Source organism: Rana temporaria, chromosome 7 (genome assembly GCF_905171775.1).
Source record: "Rana temporaria chromosome 7, aRanTem1.1, whole genome shotgun sequence".
In the NCBI taxonomy this organism is placed as follows: domain Eukaryota; kingdom Metazoa; phylum Chordata; class Amphibia; order Anura; family Ranidae; genus Rana; species Rana temporaria.
In genome coordinates this window covers 113029922-113049643 of record NC_053495.1, presented here as the reverse complement: position 1 = coordinate 113049643, position 19722 = coordinate 113029922, and the positions used below count along the sequence as shown (strand labels likewise).

At 48.4% G+C, this 19722-nt stretch overlaps 1 protein-coding gene across 3 annotated transcripts in view; it reads left to right on the top strand.

Moving 5' to 3' along the window:
* HENMT1 (HEN methyltransferase 1) overlaps nucleotides 1–19722 on the top strand; it is a 114726-nt gene that overhangs the window by 26806 nt on the left and 68198 nt on the right. For all 3 annotated transcript variants that reach the window (XM_040359839.1, XM_040359840.1, XM_040359838.1), the window contains exon 3: nucleotides 12406–12518. In XM_040359839.1, coding sequence (XP_040215773.1) covers nucleotides 12406–12518 — 113 coding nt within the window. The remainder of the gene's footprint in view (nucleotides 1–12405; nucleotides 12519–19722) is intronic.

Sequence of the window (19722 nt, the reverse complement as noted above, 5' to 3'; positions counted from 1 at the left end):
TCCGTTACCCACTTTTTTAGGAAATCCTCCTCAAAAGGGTATCTCCTCCGTCAGTGGACCCTCCGGTGTCCAGGCTGAACAAGGCCACCACGTTGCCTGTGGAAGGGGCTCCCGCATTTAAGGACCCTGCAGATAGGAGAGCTGAGGCTGTGGCCCGCTCCATATTCACAGTGGTGGGGTCGGCGGTGAGACCGGTTTTGGCCGGGGCTCTGGTGTCACAGACACTCACCGAACGGGCTAAGTCCCTGGTGCAGGAGCTGGAGGCGCAGAATGCTTCTGAGCTCTGTGTAGACCTGTCCGACCAGGCCTGAAATTTGTCTGTGAGTCGGCCCTGGATACGCACCCCTTGCTCTCCAGGGCCTCCGCCTACGCGGTGGTACTGCACCGCCTTGTGTGGCTAAAGTGTTGGTCTGCGGACCGGTCCTCTAAGAAGGCCCTGGTGGACTTACCCTTTAAGAGTTAACGGCTTTTTGGGGCGTCCCTGGATGACATCATAAAAGATGCCACAGGCGGTAAGAGCACTCTGCTCCCGCAATCTGGGAAGGGTAAGGAGCCTTGCCGCAAGCAAGGACCCTCTTTTACTACCCCCAAGCGTTTTTTTCGCCTGCCAAGTGCGGCAGGAAAAGATTTCCAGGGTGCTAAGGCGTCCACTGAAGGGCCCCTGGTTCCGCAATCTTCTTTCCGACCGTTGGGTTTGCGAGGTAGTTTCCTCGGGGTACAAGATAGTTTCTCTCTCTTGTCCACCAAACAGATTTTTTCCCTCCAACCTCCGGCTTCCTCCGGATCGCCTGAAGGATCTGTCAGGGGCTGTCCAGGATCTGCTGGTCAGGGGAGTGATTGTGCCGGTTCCCTCAATGGAATGGTTTCAGGGGTTTTACTCCAATCTGTCTGTAGTCCCCAAGAAGGATGGGGTCCGTCCAGTCCTGGACCTCAAGGCCCTCAATTGCTTTGTCAAAGTGCAAAAATTCAGGATGGAGTCGATTCGCTCAGTAATAGCAGCGCTCCATCAGGGGGATTTCCTAGCATCCTTGGATATCAAGGATGCGTACCTGCATATCCCAATTTGCGCAAAACACCAGAGGTTTCTGCACTTAGCGGTCGGGAAAGACCACTTTCAATTTGTGGCCCTCCCGTTCGGCCTGGCCTCAGCACCGCAGGTTTTTACCAAGGTGCTCGCCCCGATTCTGGCCCTGCTGCGGCAGCGCGGAATCGCTATCGTGGGATACCTGGACGACCTTCTTCTGAGAGCTTCCTCAAGCTCAGAGTTAGAAGAGAAAGTTTCTATCACCTGTCAGACCCTCCGAGAATTTGGTTGGCTGCTGAATATCCAGAAGTCAATACTGGTACCGTCTCAGAGGCTGGAATATCTGGGGTTGGTCCTGGATTCCTCAGAGGCGAGAGTTTTTCTCCCAACGGAAAAACTACAGACGCTGCAATCTGCGGTGCAGCGGTTGGCGACCCAGAAATGGGCGTCACTTCGCTTTTGCATGAGAGTGCTGGGTCTGATGGTGGCCTCTTTCGAGGCAGTTCCGTATGCCCAATTCCACACCCGAGTGTTGCAGAAAGAGATTATGTGACGTTGAAACAAGATTCCTTTGTCTCTGGATTACCAGATTCGGGTCGACTGGTCAAGTCCTAAAGAATATAAATGTGTAGCGCTTATAAGATGACTACCAGTAATGGAAATCAAATACCATGAAATAAAATTATAACACATATGACGATAATAAATAAATGTGCACAAATAATATGAGTCCCTCTAGTGGGAGGAACAAAGAATATACCGACTGGCACGTGATGCAACTGGTCTGTTGCACTTATTGATTAGGTAACTAAACACAAATGATAATTAAGTGAAAAAGTTCATAAGCATCTGAAAGTCCATCAAGTGAATAAGTACAAATGCGTGACTTCTTCAGTGTAATAATCCCACCACCGAGAAAAATGCAGGCTTACCGAAACACGTTGACTAACGATGACGTATGCCACCGAAAATCAAACAAAGCTTTGAATGACAGATGTCATGGACAAGCCTTGGCAGGAGTCATGCGCTTAGCCGATCAGCATATCTTTCAATGGGATGAGAGTATGTAGGAACAAGCTGTAAGCTGTACTTGTAATGGGATCCCCAAACTGGTTTGCTCAGTGTGTTAATAGTATATGTAGAAAAGAGAGAAGAGTGGCCACATAGCGTGATTGGAGTTTATAGAGCTCTTGTATGCAATTGGGGCGGCAGTGGAGTCCTCCCGACGCGTTTCGTGGTCAAAGCACATCGTCTGAGTCGACTGGTCAAGTCTTCCCTAGTGTGGTGGCTGACACCTCCGGTACTTCGGACCCGAAAATCGTTTCTGCCGTGTCATTGGACAGTGATCACGACGGATGCCAGCCTCTCCAGCTGGGGGGTGTCTGGGGTGTCCAGTCAGCCCAGGGGCGCTGGACTCAGGAGGAGTCCCGCCTTCCAATCAATGTACTGGAGCTCCGAGCGATCAAATTGTGTCTCTCCAAGTGGTCTCAGGGTCTGCAAAATCTTCCCTATCCAGAAACTCCCGCATGCTCCGCTCCACCTCCTCATGTGTCAAGAATAGTTTCAGCCAAAAGGCGTTAAATTTCCACGGAGCCCTTGGAAGTGTAGAGGGTGGGGAAATAATTAAGGTAGTCACTAAATGTGAGTGGTCCGAGACGCTACGGGGCTTATAAGCCACATCCGAAATGGACGGGAGCATGGCAGGGTTACTCACCGCCAGGTCTATCCTAGACAGTGTCCCGTGGGTTTTGGAAAAGCAGGGGAACTGCCTGTCCAATGGGTACCTTAGCCTCCATACATCAGCCCACCCCACCTCATTGAGCAGCCTCAGCAATGGAGACTCCCTCGGAGTGACCGAAACCCCAGAGCTGTGGTGTCTGTCCACCTAGGGACTCAACCAGCAATTGAAATCCCCCACTATCAGCAGCGGGAGGTCCGGCCTGCCCTCCAGATAGGCCAGCAGCGACCGGAGCACTGCCACCGTGAACGGCGGGGGTATATAAACACATGCCAATATACAGTCCAATTTACCCACCCGGCAATGCAGAAATATAAACCGACCCTCAGTATCTATACGCACATCCAGTTCCTGAAAGTCAACAGAGGCATGTATCATTACACTCACACCCCTAGAATATGAGGTGTGAGTAGAATGGTAGGCCTTTCCCACCCAAGCATATTTAAGACAACATTGCGTTTCAGTGGTTAAATGCGTTTCCTGCATACATAAAATCATAGGATGATACTTTTTAAGACAGGTAGAGACCATCATCTGCTTCAGTGGGGAGCCTAAGCCCCTCACATTCCACGAGACTACGGGTAATTCAGCCATTGGGAAAAAGCAGGCATAAATAAAATATTAACCAGTTAGCAACCGCCCTATAGACGAAATACGTCTACAAGGCGGTTGCTTAACTCTGGGAGGGCGTCAATGTACGTCCTCCCAGAGTCGCGCGCCCTATGGGGCGCGCACACGGGAGTCTCCGTGACCGCCGGGTCCTCCGGACCCGGCTGATCACGGATCACGGTAAATCGCCGCTGACAGCGGTGATTTACCACGTGATCGCTCCGTCCAATGACGGAGCGACCACTAGTAAACAAACCGGCGTCATGTGATGACGCCGGTTCCTCCCTCTCCTCTCTGTACCGAACGGTACAGTGTGAGAGAGGAGAGGGGACAGAGCGGAAGCAGCAGCAGCTGCTGCTGCTGCTTCGGGCTGGATCTGTGACACATGCAGTCACAGATCCAGCCATCGATCCTTCCCTGTGCAATACTCTGCAGTACCAGCCACACTCTGCAATGCCCCCACACTCTGCAATGCCCCCACACTGTGCAATACCCCAAAATACTCTGCAATGCCCCCACACTCTGCAATGCCCCCACACTGTGCAATACCCCAAAATACTCTGCAATACTCCGCAATGCCCCGCAATACTCCGCAATGCCCCGCAATACTCCGCAATGCCCCGCAATACTCCGCAATGCCCCGCAATACTCCGCAATGCCCCGCAATACTCCGCAATACCCCGCAATACTCTGCAATACCCCGCAATACCCCACAATACCCTGCAATACCCCACAATACTCCGCAATACCCCACAATACTCCGCAATACCCCACAATACTCCGCAATACCCCACAATACTCCGCAATACCCTGCAACGTAGTCTATGGGGATTTTTAAGTAGCGAAGTTTGGCGCCATTCCACGAGCGTGTGCAATTTTGAAGGGTGACATGTTGGGTATCTATTTACTCGGCGTAACTTCATCTTTCACATTTATGCAAAAGAATGAAGAAAAAATACTAAATTTGCCAAATTTTATAACAGAAACAAAGAAAAATTATTTTTTTTTACAGAATTTTCAGTCTTTTTTCTTTTATAGCGCAAAAAATAAAAAACCCAACGGTGATTAAATACCACCAAAAGAAAGCTCTATTTGTGTGAAAAAAAGGACGAAAATTTCATTTGGGTACAGTGTTGTATGACTGAGTAATTGTCATTCAAATTGTGAGAGCACCGAAAGCTGAAAATTGGTCTGGTTATTAAGGGGGTTTACGTGCCTGGTGGTCAAGTGGTTAAAGACATTGTGAATATAGGCAGACTCCATCTAAGGGGCAACAGTTCCGGGCTGGTACCAATAGGCCCAGACATGGCCAGGAAAGTACAGTCATAGTTCCATGGTGCAGTAGCAAACAAACAGAGCTCTCGATGTAGATGGTGAAAGTGCAAAAAACTGAAGGCCCGGGCCGTCAACAGACCAAACCCATATTTATGGCCTGTAATCTGGAAACAAAATGGTAGTCTGAAGAAAAACCAGGTCCAGGCCGCCAACAGGACAGACCCCTCAGCTCCAACAGGGAGCGGACCCCAACAAGGCACAGTTGCTCCACGTTTACTGTGGAGAGTTCGCATTTTCCTTGCAGCTTTACAAGGTGGCTCAGAGTTCACATCCTAATATAACTTCTCCCAGCAGAACATAGCAAAAAACATAGGCATCATAAAAAAGGAAAAAATAAATAAATCTTTTCTTTTGTGTAGATATCAAAGGATGGAAATAACTGACTGAACTTCTCCATCAGGGGGAGGGGGGGGGCACCAATCAAACCCCCCAACTAGGAAGGTGCAGGCAATGCACACAAAATTAAAGCATAATAACCTGTTTCAGCTCCTGTACAATCAATCTCCTTCCTCTTCTCTTTCCCGGTGACATAGGGCCTGCTCATTGCGGTCAAGCCACATTGCAGCATCTTGAGCCGATTCCAAAAATTGGGCCTGTCGGTTGGCGGTAACTCTCAGCTTGGCGGGGTACAGCATAGCATACGGTAGTTGTAGTACTCGAAGACGCCTTTTCACATCCGAGAATTTGGCTCGGCGACGCTGCACCTCTGCAGAGAAGTCCGGGTAGAAGGACACCCGGACGCCATTCACCTGAACGTTGGCCTTCTCCCTGGCATGTCTCAGCACCGCCTTCCTATCTCTATAGTGCAACAATCTGGCCAGGATGGGCCTAGGGGGTGCACCAGGCTGTGGTGGGCAACCCGGTGTGCGGTGCGCTCTTTCAATTGTAAAGAATGGAGAGAAGGCCTCCTTTACAAATACTTCCACCAGCCATCCTTCAATAAAGGTGGTGGGGTCCCGGCCCTCCGTCTTCTCCAGCAACCCCACTATGCGCACATTATTCCGGCGTAAACGGTTTTCGATGTCGTCATCCCTGTTATTAGTGTCCCTGGCTAGCTGATGGGCGGCATGTGCCTCTCGAGCAACTGGGGGCAGCTTATCCTCCACCTCACTCACCCTGCTCTCCACAGCCGTCGTGCGTTCACGGATCTTTTGTAGGTCCTGCCGAAGCAGGGACACATCTTCCCTGAGGCCCCCAAACTGTTCTTTAAGTGTGTTCACTGACGCGGTGCATACATGAACCGCTCACAATATCTCAGCCAGGGTCGGTTGCTCAGTGTCTCCAGCCTCTGCATCCGCATCCGCTGTTATGGAGAGGGATTGCTCCCCAGTATCAACCCGCTCAGCACGTCTCCAAACCCCTCCATCCGGCTGTCCCTGTGAGGCCTGCGGCGTCATAGGAGCCCACTCGGCACCCCCCCCTGCATCCTGCTCCGAGGGGCCCCCCAGTTTTTGTGTATAATATGTCATGTCCCTCGGGTAATCCTTACCCTGTGCCTTTTTGCCTGTCTCATCCTTAGGCTTGTCAGCGCCTCGTGGTGTGCGGAGAGCCAGGGCCGCGCCGGCGCCATCTTGGATCTCAAAGGCCGGCCAATCATCCGGGTGCAGAGAGCCAGCGGGTGGACCGGGAGGGTGGCCGGGTTGGTAGCCAGCGGAATATCCGTTTAGGACCGTCGGATCGCTGCTGGGAGAGGATCAGTAGCAGGTGCTGCCGAGGAGCTGTGAGACACACGTCTTCTCACATGCTGGTCTTGGCCACGCCCCCCACTTCACGAAAGATTTACCATCGTACGTGGAAGGCCTACATCTCTGTGTGAGGAGATGAAATGGCACCCCCGTACATACGCGATCTCCCGGATTCTGCTGTTCTTACAGCGTGGAGTGGATCAGGCTCTCGCCTTGAGTGCGGTTAAGAGTCAGATTTCGGCTCTAGCTGTCTACTTTCAGCGACCCTTGGTGGCGCACTCCTTGGTGCGTACCTTTGTGCAGGGGGTCCGGCATGTGGCCCCTCCTGTGCGTCCTCCACTGCCTCCATGGGACTTGAATTTAGTTCTTTCGGTGCTTCAAGAAGCTCCATTTGAGGACATTCGGAAGATTCCTTTGTTGACTCTGTCCCAAAAGGTGTTTTTTTCTGGTAGCAATTACCTCGGTCAGACGAGTATCTGAACTGGCGGCCTTGTCCTGCAAGACCCCTTACCTGGTCATCCACAAGGATAAGGTGGTGCTGCGGCCGCAGCCATCATTCCTCCCAAAGGTTGTTTCGGCTTTTCAAATTAATGAGGACATCGTTTTGCCATCCTTGTGTGTAAGGCGGCGACCTGGTCGTCAATCCACACCGTCTCAAAATTTTACAAGGTGGATGTGAGTGGATCTTCGGATGCCTCCTTTGGCCGCAAGGTTTTACAGGCGGCAGTTTAAGGTTGAAGTTTCCTCCGTTGAGGAACTCTGGTTTGTTTGGGGTGAAACCTGGTTTGCTGTGTTTTTTTCCCACCCCTCGAAAAAAAATTGACACTGCTTGGGGACATCCCTAAGATCAATGCTGCTGTGTCCGTCCGTCCATGAACGGAAGAGAAAATAGGATTTTTGTACTCACCGTAAAATTAATTTCTCTGAGTTCATGGACGGACACGGCACCCACCCCTCCTTTGTTTGTACTGCTTTTCTACGAACTGGGGCTGGATGTTCCAGAGAGTGGGATGTACCCGGGGGACACGCCCCCTGGGAGGTGCTGTACTGAGAGAAGAGTTTATTAACACTTAAAGTGCTGTTTTTTCTGCCTAGTCTCTCCTGAAAGGAAAGGAATATAACCAGGGCTCAAGTCCTGCGGGAACGCGTGGGAACGGAGTTCCTGCACTTTTTTCACAGCAGGAACGCAGTTCCCTTTGCAGGACTAGAGCAGCCGAGCCGCCCGAGCCAATCCTTCACTAAGTGGCGATGCCAAGCTTGACTCATTGTCAGGGACAGGCGAACCTTAGTAATCTTTTATGTTACTGGCCGCTTCCTGTATATGGATTCATCGGGTAGTGTGCTGGTATTCCGTCACTTCCTCGATGCCGCAATGTCTCCAGGGAGCTTTTGTCATTGTTCCCAGGAGACATTGTGGAGGTCTGCCACGAGTTATCGCGGGATTTAGAAAGAACTTGCTTAAAACAAACATGCGGTTTAGTAATTATGCATATGAGCGTATCATTTTTTTTTTTTTTGGTGGGGGAGTGGATCTTGGGTGGGAGTTCCCACACTTTTTTCCCCAGGACTTAACCCCTGAATATAACCCTAAGGTCAATGCTGCTGTGTCCGTCCATGAACTCAGAGAAATGGATTTTACGGTGAGACAAAAAATCCTATTATTGCAGCTTATCAGTCCTTAGATGTGGTGGCTGCATTACTTTTTTTGTAAAGGGTTTTCTTTATTTTTACTTGGTGTTTCTGCTAGTAACACACCTCCAGTCCTTTAATAACAGCACTCTCTGTATCAGTAAAAAAGTAACAAGATAGGACTACCGGACGCCACCACTCTATTTTCCATAACGTACCACTGAGGGATATAGCTGAGAACAATATAGCTGATAGGACCATATGAAATAAAGTAGTTGGGGTTTACATAAACTTTAAACAGTACACTTTTAGTACCCACAAGTTATTATCCTTCAGTTATTTATTGCCTTGTATCCACTGAAATGTGTGTTAGAATGAGCCTGCAGTGCCCTTCTTGCTGATGTCAGCCCTTTTCTGCAACCCTTACCTAATATTAGCTAGAGCAGGGGTCTCCAAACTTTTTAGCCCGAGGGCCACATTGTAGATTTTACAAATATTCGTGGGCTGAAAAAAATGTGTTCATTATAAATAATTGAATAAAATAATTAAATAATCTCATCATAGCCTTTCCGCACGTCTGTGTCACCATCAGAGCCTTTGCACACCTCTGTGTGCCCCATCAGAGTCTCCCCCATATCTGTGTCCTCCATCAGAGTCTCCTCATCATCAGTCTACCCATCAGCCTCCCCATTAGCTGTGTCCCCCATTAGCTGTGTCCCCCTTAGCAGTCTCCCCATCAGAGTGTCTCCATTAGCTGTCCCCCCATCAGAGTGTCCTATACATGTCATCTTCCTTCACCTCCCAACTCCCACCCGCTCCCACCATTGTGCAGGGAGAGGAAACCTGAAATCTCTCCCTGCACAATGGTTTGGCTGTGGTGCTGCTGCTTACTGTCTCAGAGTTACGCTATGTGCGTTTTTCTCTTCATTTAAACATCTCAAACGGGGGAGTTGAAAACCTTACGCTTAGGGGACGGAGGACTTTCCACCGCAAGGAGCCAAAGACCTAGGCTGGGTCATAGCCATCTGCCTGAAACGGTCTTTTTCTGGTAAGCGGCCTCTCTGGCTGGTGGAGGGTCACTTCACTAATAGGTTCACTGGGTGGTGTGGACTGCATGTATTAACCATTTCCAGGACATCACGCAGAGGGGAAGAAGGACCCCCTACTACAAGGAGAAAGGCCTGGGCTGGGTCATAGCCATTCGCCTTAACCGTTTGCCTTCTGGTAAGCGGCCTCTGTAATTGGTGGAGGGTCACTTATGCGAAGTTGTCACTAGGTGGTGTGGACCTTAGACACTATTGCTAGGATTTTTGTCCCAGTATCACGCTATGTGTGCTCTCTTTTTTGTTTGCATTTAAATATGGTGGAGCTGAGAACAACATACTCAGAGGACGGAGGGCTTCCTGGTGCAAACCTCAAGGATTTAAGGCCTAGGCTGGGTTATAGCCATCCGCCCTAACTGCTTGCCTTCTGGTAAGCGGCTTTCCTTTTCTTTTCCGGGGGATGGTCACTTTGTATATAGTATCACTGGGTTGCTGATTGGAGGAGCCATCATAGTCAGGACTGATACGGACCTTTTATCATTATACAAGCATCATTCCATTTAATACGGACTTACTACACTCACGGATTGTGTACACTAATGGACTGTTTGTTGTGGCGCGGCTTTTTCTTTGTTTATATTTCCTTGTGATTCACACGCCAGCTGCTGCCTAGGGTCAGGGGTGGGGAGACATTAGCGCGGTTTTTGTTTTGTGTATTCTTGCTGTGCCTAATTGCTTTTGTGTGCTGAACCCGTCCAGGGGGTCACACACACCCACTGACGGGCTAACCCCCTCACACTAGCTAAAGACTAAAACTCTGCACGTTGATGAACTGTGTATAACTTGTTAACCTGCGAGTGGATACTACATGTCAAATTGCCTAAAGCTATAACAGCTAACTGCCAACAGCCAATCCTGATCTATAGTGATTGATTGATGAATGCTTGCTACCTGTTAAAAAAACTGAAGAAAATTGATATTAAACAGAGGAAATATTGAGAAGCCAGCTAAAGGAGATGCATCAAATTTCTTAATTATTGAATGGGTGCTACCAGACACTTGCTGGAGTCTGCTAGCAGTTGGACTGTACTCCTTTTCACAGATAATTATATTCCATCAATCTAGGAGCAGGAAATTACCCATTTGAAGAAAGCAGAATATGACTCGACAAAGGAAGAGAGAACAGGAAGCCGAAATGGGAAAAAGCACTAAAAACTAAAGAGGAGTCCTATATAATAGGCACAGACAAAAAAAAAACTACAACAACTCAGAGCAGAATAAAGGTTCTAAAGAAAACTTGGTTCAACAAGAAATGGATTTTGAGAATCAAGCAAAACTACTTGGGCAGGAAAGTGATTGGACTCAGGCTAACCAGGATATAACGGGAGACTCACAGTTGTCCCGGATCCCAAGAGTATCATGGGGATTGGAGGGAAGATCAGTGGCAAATATATCCCTAACATCAGTACCACTCCCCAGTAGGGATTTGATTCCACCAGACGAAATATGGAAAAGACAAGAGCTGAATGGAGCACAGATATATAAAGAAGTGGGTATATACAATACTACCTCCACCCCTACTCCAATATTGGAACCAGCACTGCGAGATGTTTTTATGGCTGTACATGCTTGTAATAACTCAATATTATCTTTAACATAACAGTTGGTTGAACAGAAAAGCAATATTACAGTCATGAGACAGGAGAATCGGAAAATGGCAGAAAGGACTACAGAAGTGGAAACGAGAGTAGGAGAGCTGGAGGACTCAATACCTCTAATAAAAAAAAGGAACTACAGCTGGCAAAAATACATATAAAAGAACAAACCCAGAGATTGGAAGGAATGGAGAATAGACAAAGACGCAATAAGATTTGAATATTAGAGTTTCTGGAACATGAAGAAGGACACTCTCCTGTTACTTTTGTTGAACAATTGCTAATGGGTATTTTTTTGGGGGAGGGTTTTTCCAAATCTTTTGCAATAGAAAGAGCACACCATATAGTAAGTCATTCTCCTCTGCCAGGTGGCAGGCCGAGGCTAATGATTATAAGGTTGCTAAATTGCCAAGATAGGTACAATATACTATCTATGGCAAGACAAAAGGGCAGCATTGAGTATAAAGGTAACAAAATATATTTTCTTCACGATTTTTTTATTTATTTATTTATTTATTTATTTTTCAGTGGAAGTACAGAAGCAACGGGCAACATTTTTAAAGAAGTTAAACAGCAATTGCAGGATTTGAAGATTAAATATTCAATGTTGTTTCCTGCAAAATTGCGTGTTACGGATCAAGATGGAGTTCAGTTTTTTTTTGATACACCAGAAGCAGTTAATACATGGCTTGTTAATAGGCAGAAGTGAAGCTGTGTAAGAGGACCGTAGATTGGTTGGGTGGAGTTTAGCTATGTCGTGGACATCAGGCTTTAGAATCTACCTGTATATGATTATTTTCTTCTTTTTGTCCCGGAGGGGTATATGGGAGGGGTCCTTTTTGATTCCTGCTCTCGATGTCCCCCATCCGGGACAACATATGGTACGGACGTAACATCTGAGATGGCTACAGTAGGTCCCCAGTATGTGTCCCGTGTGGACAAAAGGCATGTAGGGGACTCTGTCCCTTTGGGGGGGGATACTCAGTTTGCAATGTTAGTTTCCAGATGCAGGTGGGAGGGACGTAGGATGGATATTATTAAAAAATGCTTCTAAACGCTTACTAGCTGTCAAGTTCCAGCATTCAGAAGAGGTTTTCAAACTACCTGTGTACATGAAGTCTAAACACAGTAAAGTATTGGTAAGTAACACCAGCTATAGAATAAAGCATATTTACACCCCCCCCCCCCCCATATTTAAAAAAGGAAAAACCTACTTACCTGGTGGTGAGTTCTACACACTCACCCACCCAGCAGATCCAGAGTTGTCCAGCTGAGACCCTTGTCTCATCTGGCAGTGCTGGGTCCCACGACACCATGTTTTGATGTGACATTGTGAGTCTGCCAGGTGTTCCAATTTCAGCTGGCGCACCTCTCGATGATGCGCTGCTAGGCCCGTCCCCTCCTCCTTTACTGAATGAAAGACTTTGCCTCCTGGGATATGTGATGTGCATATCCAAGGAGGCAAAGGTAGGACAGTGTACATCATTCACCTTGGCAAATGATGTACAAAGGGGTCGGAGCAGACATTTTAGTAAAAAAAAAAGGAAAATAAAGAAAAAAATGCTATTCATGCAAGGGACTGGATGAGGGGTGGAGAGGGGGAATAATGTCTGAGGGTGAAGATCCACTTTAAATATACAAGCTGTAGTTGTAATGGCAATTAATGGCATTAATTTCTGTTCTGCAGGTTGCTGATTTAGGGTGTAGTGAATGTTCTCTTCTACACAGACTGAAATTTTGGGACTGCATCGAGTTTCTAGTTGGTGTGGACATTGATGAAGAGACATTAAGAAGAAAAATGTAATTTTTTGATCAACATTTAAAGACTTTAGCTAAATATATTTAAATGTTTTACATGATTATTGTTATTCAAGAAGATAATGTATAGGCTTAATTTGGTACCAGAGTCTGGTTTTTACAGTATAGAGCTGCACAATTCCCCCTTGCGATCTTAACAAAGCATTTTCCGGATTCTATGCAGAGTTCTCTGCTCAAGCCGACAGCTGTCAAAAATGAGAGCTGCAGAGCTGGAGGTGTGCCTTTGTGTGTCTGTGTAAATCCAGGAAGTGAACAGGCAGCAGCTTCAGCTGCCCACAGTTAAAATAATTGCAGCCAGACTCGGTGGAGGGAGATTTCTGCGGCACATTTGGCAGGTACAGAATCACAGTATATATAAAATATTATGCAAAGTGGTTGGACGGAAGCTTCAGAATGGCAAAGATGGTTTTCTTCTTTTTTTTTTTTTTTTTTTTACGAATTATGTAAGCAGACTGCAGTTCCTCTTTAAAGTGGTTGTAAACCCCAAAACACATAAAAAAAAAAAAAAAAAAAAAAAAAAGCATGGAAGACCAAAGGCATTATGAGCTAGTATGACTAGCATACTAGCTCATTATGAATTACTTACCTTAGATCGAAGCCCCCGCAGCGACCCTTGTTCCTTTCCACCGCCATGATACCCGGAGTGACTTCCGGGTATCGCCGCTTCGGCACTGTGACTGGCCGGAGCGGCGGTGACGTCACTCTCGCGCATGCGCACGGAACCGGCAGATCCCCACGCATGCGCGAGTTTCCAGCACTTTCCCGATTTTCTGCAAATATCTCCTTAACCATGTAGGTTAAGGAGATATTGCAAGCACCTACAGGTAAGCCTTAATGTAGGCTTACCTGTAGGTGCAAGTAGTATCGGAGGGTATACAACCGCTTTAAATACTAGACCTTTTTCTGACACTTGTTGGTTTCAAGTTAAAATCCATTATTTCTCTTTCGTCCATGGACGGACACAGCTTCCTTATACTCTTGACTGTATGGTTATGTTCCGTCTATTAGAGGACTAGGCAGACATGTTAATTGTTAAAACATGTAAACCAGGGGTGCCCAAACACATGTGGCCCGCAGAGCCCTCTGAAGAACCTCCTGCTATGGGATGGAATAGAATACTGTTATTAAAGGTCAGTTTATTACTAAAATTACAGTGTATATACTGTATGGTCATATCTGTTTTGGGCTGCTTTCATCACCTGCAGGTTACCTGCACTTAGACTTCTGTTATTACCTGCGAATTTGGTGTGCTTTCTGAAAGTGCACCAAACCTGCAGAATATAATAGAAGTCTATTGCAAAGTGCAAAGAAGTCAAAAGTACACTGCGTTGCACTTGCGGTGCGGGTAAACCACAGCACATCAGTGTGAAAGCAGTCATGGGCCCCTTTCACATGGTCAGTCCGACCCAATTGGACCCTCCATTCACCTCTAGGAGGGACAGATGTAAACCAACTTGTGTCTTACCTCCAATCCGATCAGGCTGTGTCCGCTCTGCATATGCAGAGCGGACACGGACCTGCCATCCGCCCGCTCCGCTGATTGTGGTCCGTAACCAGTTACCAAGTCGCTTAAGTGGCCCTCGTGCTTCAAAAGGTTGGGCACCCTGATGTAAACTTTAACAAAGCTGAAACAGCTCTGCCCAGGGTCGGTCCCTCTGGTCATAACCCCTCTCACTGCACTGAGCAGCTCAGTTTTGTTCTGCCTAGTAGAGGAGAAGGACCTGGCTCCCCTTGGGCCCATGGTCCTGAAGAACTTTTATTTTTAAAGATTTTATTTTATATTTTATTTTTTGATCCTGAGATCTATCAACTGCCGGCTGGGTGACAGGCTGTATAATATAGATCCTTGTAGTCCCCCCAGTCCGGCCATTGAGCGTGAGCAGGCCTTAGCTACGCGCTGGGTCGGCCTCGACATACCCCATTGCTCCAGAGATGGCTAGTGAGTTTTTTGCTCCGGGCTCACATATGACCAGGCTACTAAGCTGTCTGTGTCACAGTGGGCCGTGGCCGGCAGCTACTTCATACTGCTCGGAAGTGGGTCTGTCAGGAACGCGCCAGCAGTCCTCGCAGGGACGGGTAAGTACTTTTCCTCCTGTCTTGGTAGGATGGAACAGCTGGGCTTTCCTAGGGGGGGGGGGTCGATTAGGGGGTCTCGTGGTCCTCCCTTTCCTCTCCTCCCAGAGAGCTGCTGCTATTGAAATGCGGCTGATGGCCATTTTCTTGTAGCTGCGCTGTGACACTGGTAGTTAATGTGGGCGCCCATTTTCTAGAAGCTTGCACTCTTTTTCCTGAGGCGGCTGGTGGCCATCTTGGTGTGGTTTTAAATGGGTTTTGGCCTCTAGTGCTGGAGTGACTTTCTGAACGGCGCGGACAGCGCAGTTTATCTCAGAGAAGAGCCTCAGTATCTGAGGTCAGTCTATGTTCTCTATGCTGGGTTCAGTCTTGCGGCCTATTTTGGCTATGGCACTGGTGTCACAGACACTTACTGAATGGGCAAGACTATTGCACCAGGAGTTGGAAGAGCATCATGCTCCTCCAGGCTGCGTGGAAATGGCTGACCAGTTAGTGCATGGCCTCAAGTATGTCTGCGATGCAGCCCTGGATGCAGCTCCCTTGATCTCCAGAACCTAAGAATCTGCGTTGTTTCGCCGACGCCTGATTTGGCTTAAGGTCTGGTCTGCAGACCAGACTTCCAAGAAGGCTCTGGCGGATTTGCCTTTCCGGGGCGGGAGGCTATTTGGTGCCTCCCTGAACGACATCATAAAGGGTGCTTTTCCCCCAGTCCAGAAAAGGAAAAGAGCCACGTCGCAGGTCGGGACCCTCTTTTCCCCCGCAAAGCGGTATTTTCATCAGCCAGGTCCCACAGGTAGGCGTCCTCAGACCGACAAAGGGCCTGCTGGGGGACAAAAATGTCCCTGGGTTCGCAAGCCTGTGAACAAATCTGTGACGGCATGAAGATTTGCCCCTGCCCAACTCTCGGGTGGGGGGACTTCTGCACGAGTTTGCGGCTCGGTGGACCTCCCTGATTTCTGACCAGTGGGTCTGCGAAGTGGTTTCATCCGGTGTACAGGACGCCAGGGTTGGGTCCTGGACGGGTGCTATACAGCACCACTATTTGGGCTATGGTCCCTTTAAATAGCGGGAAGAGTGTTCAGGGGGTCACCCAAAGTGGGTGAAGGATTCCAGGTAAGAGTTAATCCAGAGAGGACTGGTTCGCAGTTCTATCTGTTTTGATAGAGTAATTTGGGGCCTGGAATTCTGGAGGCTCTAAAGTGCTATTTGGGTGGGAAAGAGCCTCCACTCCTAAACACTGAAGAGCCAGCACACAAGGTGTTAACACTCCCAGAGAACCACCCATTTAAACAGGAAGTGATGGTGGAGCTGGGTGAAGGAGTGTGGAGATTGCACCTGTGAAGACAAGCTGGGAGCCTGATAGCTGCTGTTCACAATACAGTGAGGACTTTTGGAATACAGGGGGTGAAGACCCGTCTACCAACGAACTGTATGTCTTTTGTTTTGACTTATTTTTGATGCTGAAGCTAAGTGAACTTTTTGTTTATAGTTTTCCTTGTGTGCTGAGAAAAGCCTTATTTTTTGTTGACCTATGAATAAAAGCCTTTTTATGTTCAGGTCGAACGGTTTGTGCACTTAATCCCACCGAGCTATAGCCCCCGAACGGTACACCGGGTACAAGATAGTTTCTTTCTCGTCCACCAAACAGATTCTTTACCTCAAACCTTCCTCTCCTTCCGTCTCGTCGTGATGCCCTATTTGGGGCAGTGCCGGACTTGTTGAGCTGCACGGTAATCATACCTGTGCCACTGCGGGAAAGGTTTCAGGGTTTCTACTCTAATCTGTTTGTGGTCCCAAAGGAGAACAGAGTCTGCCCAATCCTGGACCTCAAGGCTCTCAATGCCTTTGTAAGGGTTTGGAAGTTCAGGATGGAATCCGTTCGCTCTGTGGTTGCTGCACTCCATCCGGGGGACTTTCTGGTGTCCTTGGACATCAAGGACACATACTTGCATGTCCCCATATATGTCGGGCATCAGAGGTTCCTGCGCTTTTCGGTTGGGGAAGACCACTATCAATTCGTGGCTCTTTCTTTTGACCTGGCATCAGCTCCAAGGGTTTTTACCAAGGTGCTTGCCCCGATTTTGGCCTTGCTGAGACAGCAAGGAATCGCTATTGTGGGCTACTTGGACGATCTGCTTCTGAGAGCTGCTTCAAGCTCAGAATTTGAGGAGGATGTGGCGATTGCCAGTTCGACCCTCCAAGAGTTTGGCTGGGTGCTGAACTTCCAGAAGTCGGTGTTGGTACCGACTCAGCGCTTGGAGTATCTGGGTCTGATTCTAGACTCCTCGGAGGCAAGAGTTTTTCTCCCTTTGGAAAAATTGCAGACTCGTGCAGATGGCGGTGAAGCTGTTGGCGTCCCGCAGGTGATCATCGCTGCGCTTTTGCATGCGAGTCCTGGGTCTCATGGTAGCCTCCTTCAGTAGTATTTACTCAATTCCACACTCGAGTCTTGCGGAAGGAGATTCTGTCCAAATGGGACAAGTCTCCGTTGTCCCTGGATTGTCAAATCCGGGTGAGCCCACTAGTCAGGACTTCCCTTGGTCTGGTGGCTGAGATCTCTGGCTCTTCATGCTGGAAAGTCGTAGCAGCCTGACCGGTTGGGGGGAGTTTGGGGTGTTCAGTCGACACAGGGTCGCTGGACACAGAAAGAATCTTGCCTGCCGATCAATATTCTGGGGGCTGTGCCTCTCCACATGGTCGCAGAGCCTACAGGGGTGTCCAGTCAGGATCCAGTCGGACAACGCCATGGTGGTGGCATATGTCAACCATCAGGGAGGAACAAGAAGCTCGGCTGCAGGTCGCTCACATCCTAAGGTCGGCAGAACGAAGCGTGCCGGCTCTATTGGCTGTATACATTCCGGGCGTAGAAAACTGGCAAGCGGACTAGTCGCCAGACGCTGGACCAAGGAGAATGGTCACTACACCTGGATGTGTTCCGCCTCCTTTGCCTAAGATGGGGGCGAGCCAGACATGGATCTCCTGGCTTCTCGACTATATCGAAAGGTGTTGAGGTTTGTGGCCAGGTCAAAAGATCCTTGGGCGGACGCGACAGACGTGTTGGTGGCCCCATGGGGATAGTATCGGCTGCTATATGCATTTCCCCCACTGAAACTGCTTCCTCGTCTGCTCCACCGAGCGGAATCCGAGGGGATCCCAATGATCCTTATTGCCCCAGATTGGCCTCGGCATCCTTGGTACGCCGACCTAATACGCCTGTTGGCGGATGCTCCTTGGCGACTGCTAATGCGGGAGGACCTTCTCTCGCAAGGTCCTATTCTTCATCCTGCTTTACAGTCGCTGGATTGAACGGCATGGCTGTTGAGAGACCGGGGCCTGTCGGATTCGGTTATTTCCACCATGCTGAGGGCACGCAAGTAATCTTCTCGGAAGATTTACCATTGCACGTGGAAGGCCTACATCTCTGTGTGAAGAGATGGGGTGGCATCCACGTACATATTCTGTTTCTAGGATCCTGCTGTTTATACAACGGGGAGTAGATCAGAAGCTTGCCTTAGGCACCATTAACCACTTAAGGACCGCCTCATGTACATATACGTCAGCAGAATGGCACAGGCAGGCACATCAACGTATATATACGTCCTCTGCTTGACGTGGGTCGGGGGTCCAATCGGGACCCCCCCCGGTACATGCGGCGGTCCCCGTGGCTTCAGGAGCGACGGCGCGGCTATTCGTTTATAGCCGCTCCGTCGCGATCGCTCCCCGGAGCTGAAGAACGGGGAGAGCTGTATGTAAACACGGCTTCCCCGTGCTTCACTATGGCGGCGCATCGATCGAGTGATCCCTTTTATTAGGGAGACTCGATCGATGTCAGTCCTACAGCCACACCCCCCTACAGTTGTAAACACACACTAGATGTACCCTAAATGTTACAGCGCCCCCTGTGTTTAACTCCCAAACTGCAACTGTCATTTTCACAATAAACAATGCAATTTAAATGCATTTTTTGCTGTGAAAATGACAATGGTCCCAAAAATGTGTCAAAATTGTCCGAAGTGTCTGCCATAATGTCGCAGTCACGAAAAAAATCGCTGATCGCCGCCATTAGTAGTAAAAAAAAAAAAAAAAAAAAAAAATGCAATAAAACTATCCCCTATTTTGTAAACGCTATAAATTTTGCGCAAACCAACCGATAAATGATTATTGCGATTTTTTTTTTTTTATTACCAAAAATAGGTAGAAGAATACACCAAAAATAGGTAGAAGAATACGTATCGGCCTAAACTGAGGAAAAAAAAAATTATATATGTTTTTGGTGGATATTTATTATAGCAAAAAGTAAAAAATATTGCATTTTTTTCAAAATTGGCGCTCTATTTTTGTTTATAGTGCAAAAACTAAAAACCGCAGATGTGATCAAATACCACCAAAAGAAAGCTCTATTTGTGGGGAAAAAAGGACGCCAATTTTGTTTGGGAGCCACGTCGCACGACCGCGCAATTGTCTGTTAAAGCGACGCAGTCCCGAACTGTAAAAACACCTTGGGTCTTTAGGCAGCATATTGGTCCGGGGCTTAAGTGGTTAAGGGGCAGATTTCAGCTTTGGTGGTTTTCTGTCAACGACCCCTGGCGTCCCACTCACTGGTGAGTACGTTTGTTCAAGGGGTTCGACATGTGGCTCCTCCAGTTCAACCACCACTACCTCCGTGGGATTTAAACCTGGTGCTCTCTGTGCTCCAGAAACCTCCTTTTGAGAACATCAGAGAAATTCCTCTCTTGACGCTCTCTCAGAAAGTTTCCTTTTTAGTGGCCGTTAAGTCTGTCAGACCTGTCTATGAGTTGGCGGCCTTGTATTGTAAATCCCACTACTTGGTCCTCCATAAACACACATACATATATACCAGTGGTGGCTGGTACTCAACATTTTTGGGTGAGTGCAAGCAAACTGAAAAATTCTGAAACTGAAAAACAATTGCAGTCTCACTGTGCCCATCAAAAGCAGCCACTGTGCTCATCAAACACAGCCACTGTGCCCTCAATCGCAGCCACTGTGCCCTCAATCGCAGCCACTGTGCCCTCAATCGCAGCCACTGTGCCCTCAATCGCAGCCACTGTGCCCTCAATCGCAGCCACTGTGCCCATCAAACGCAGCCACT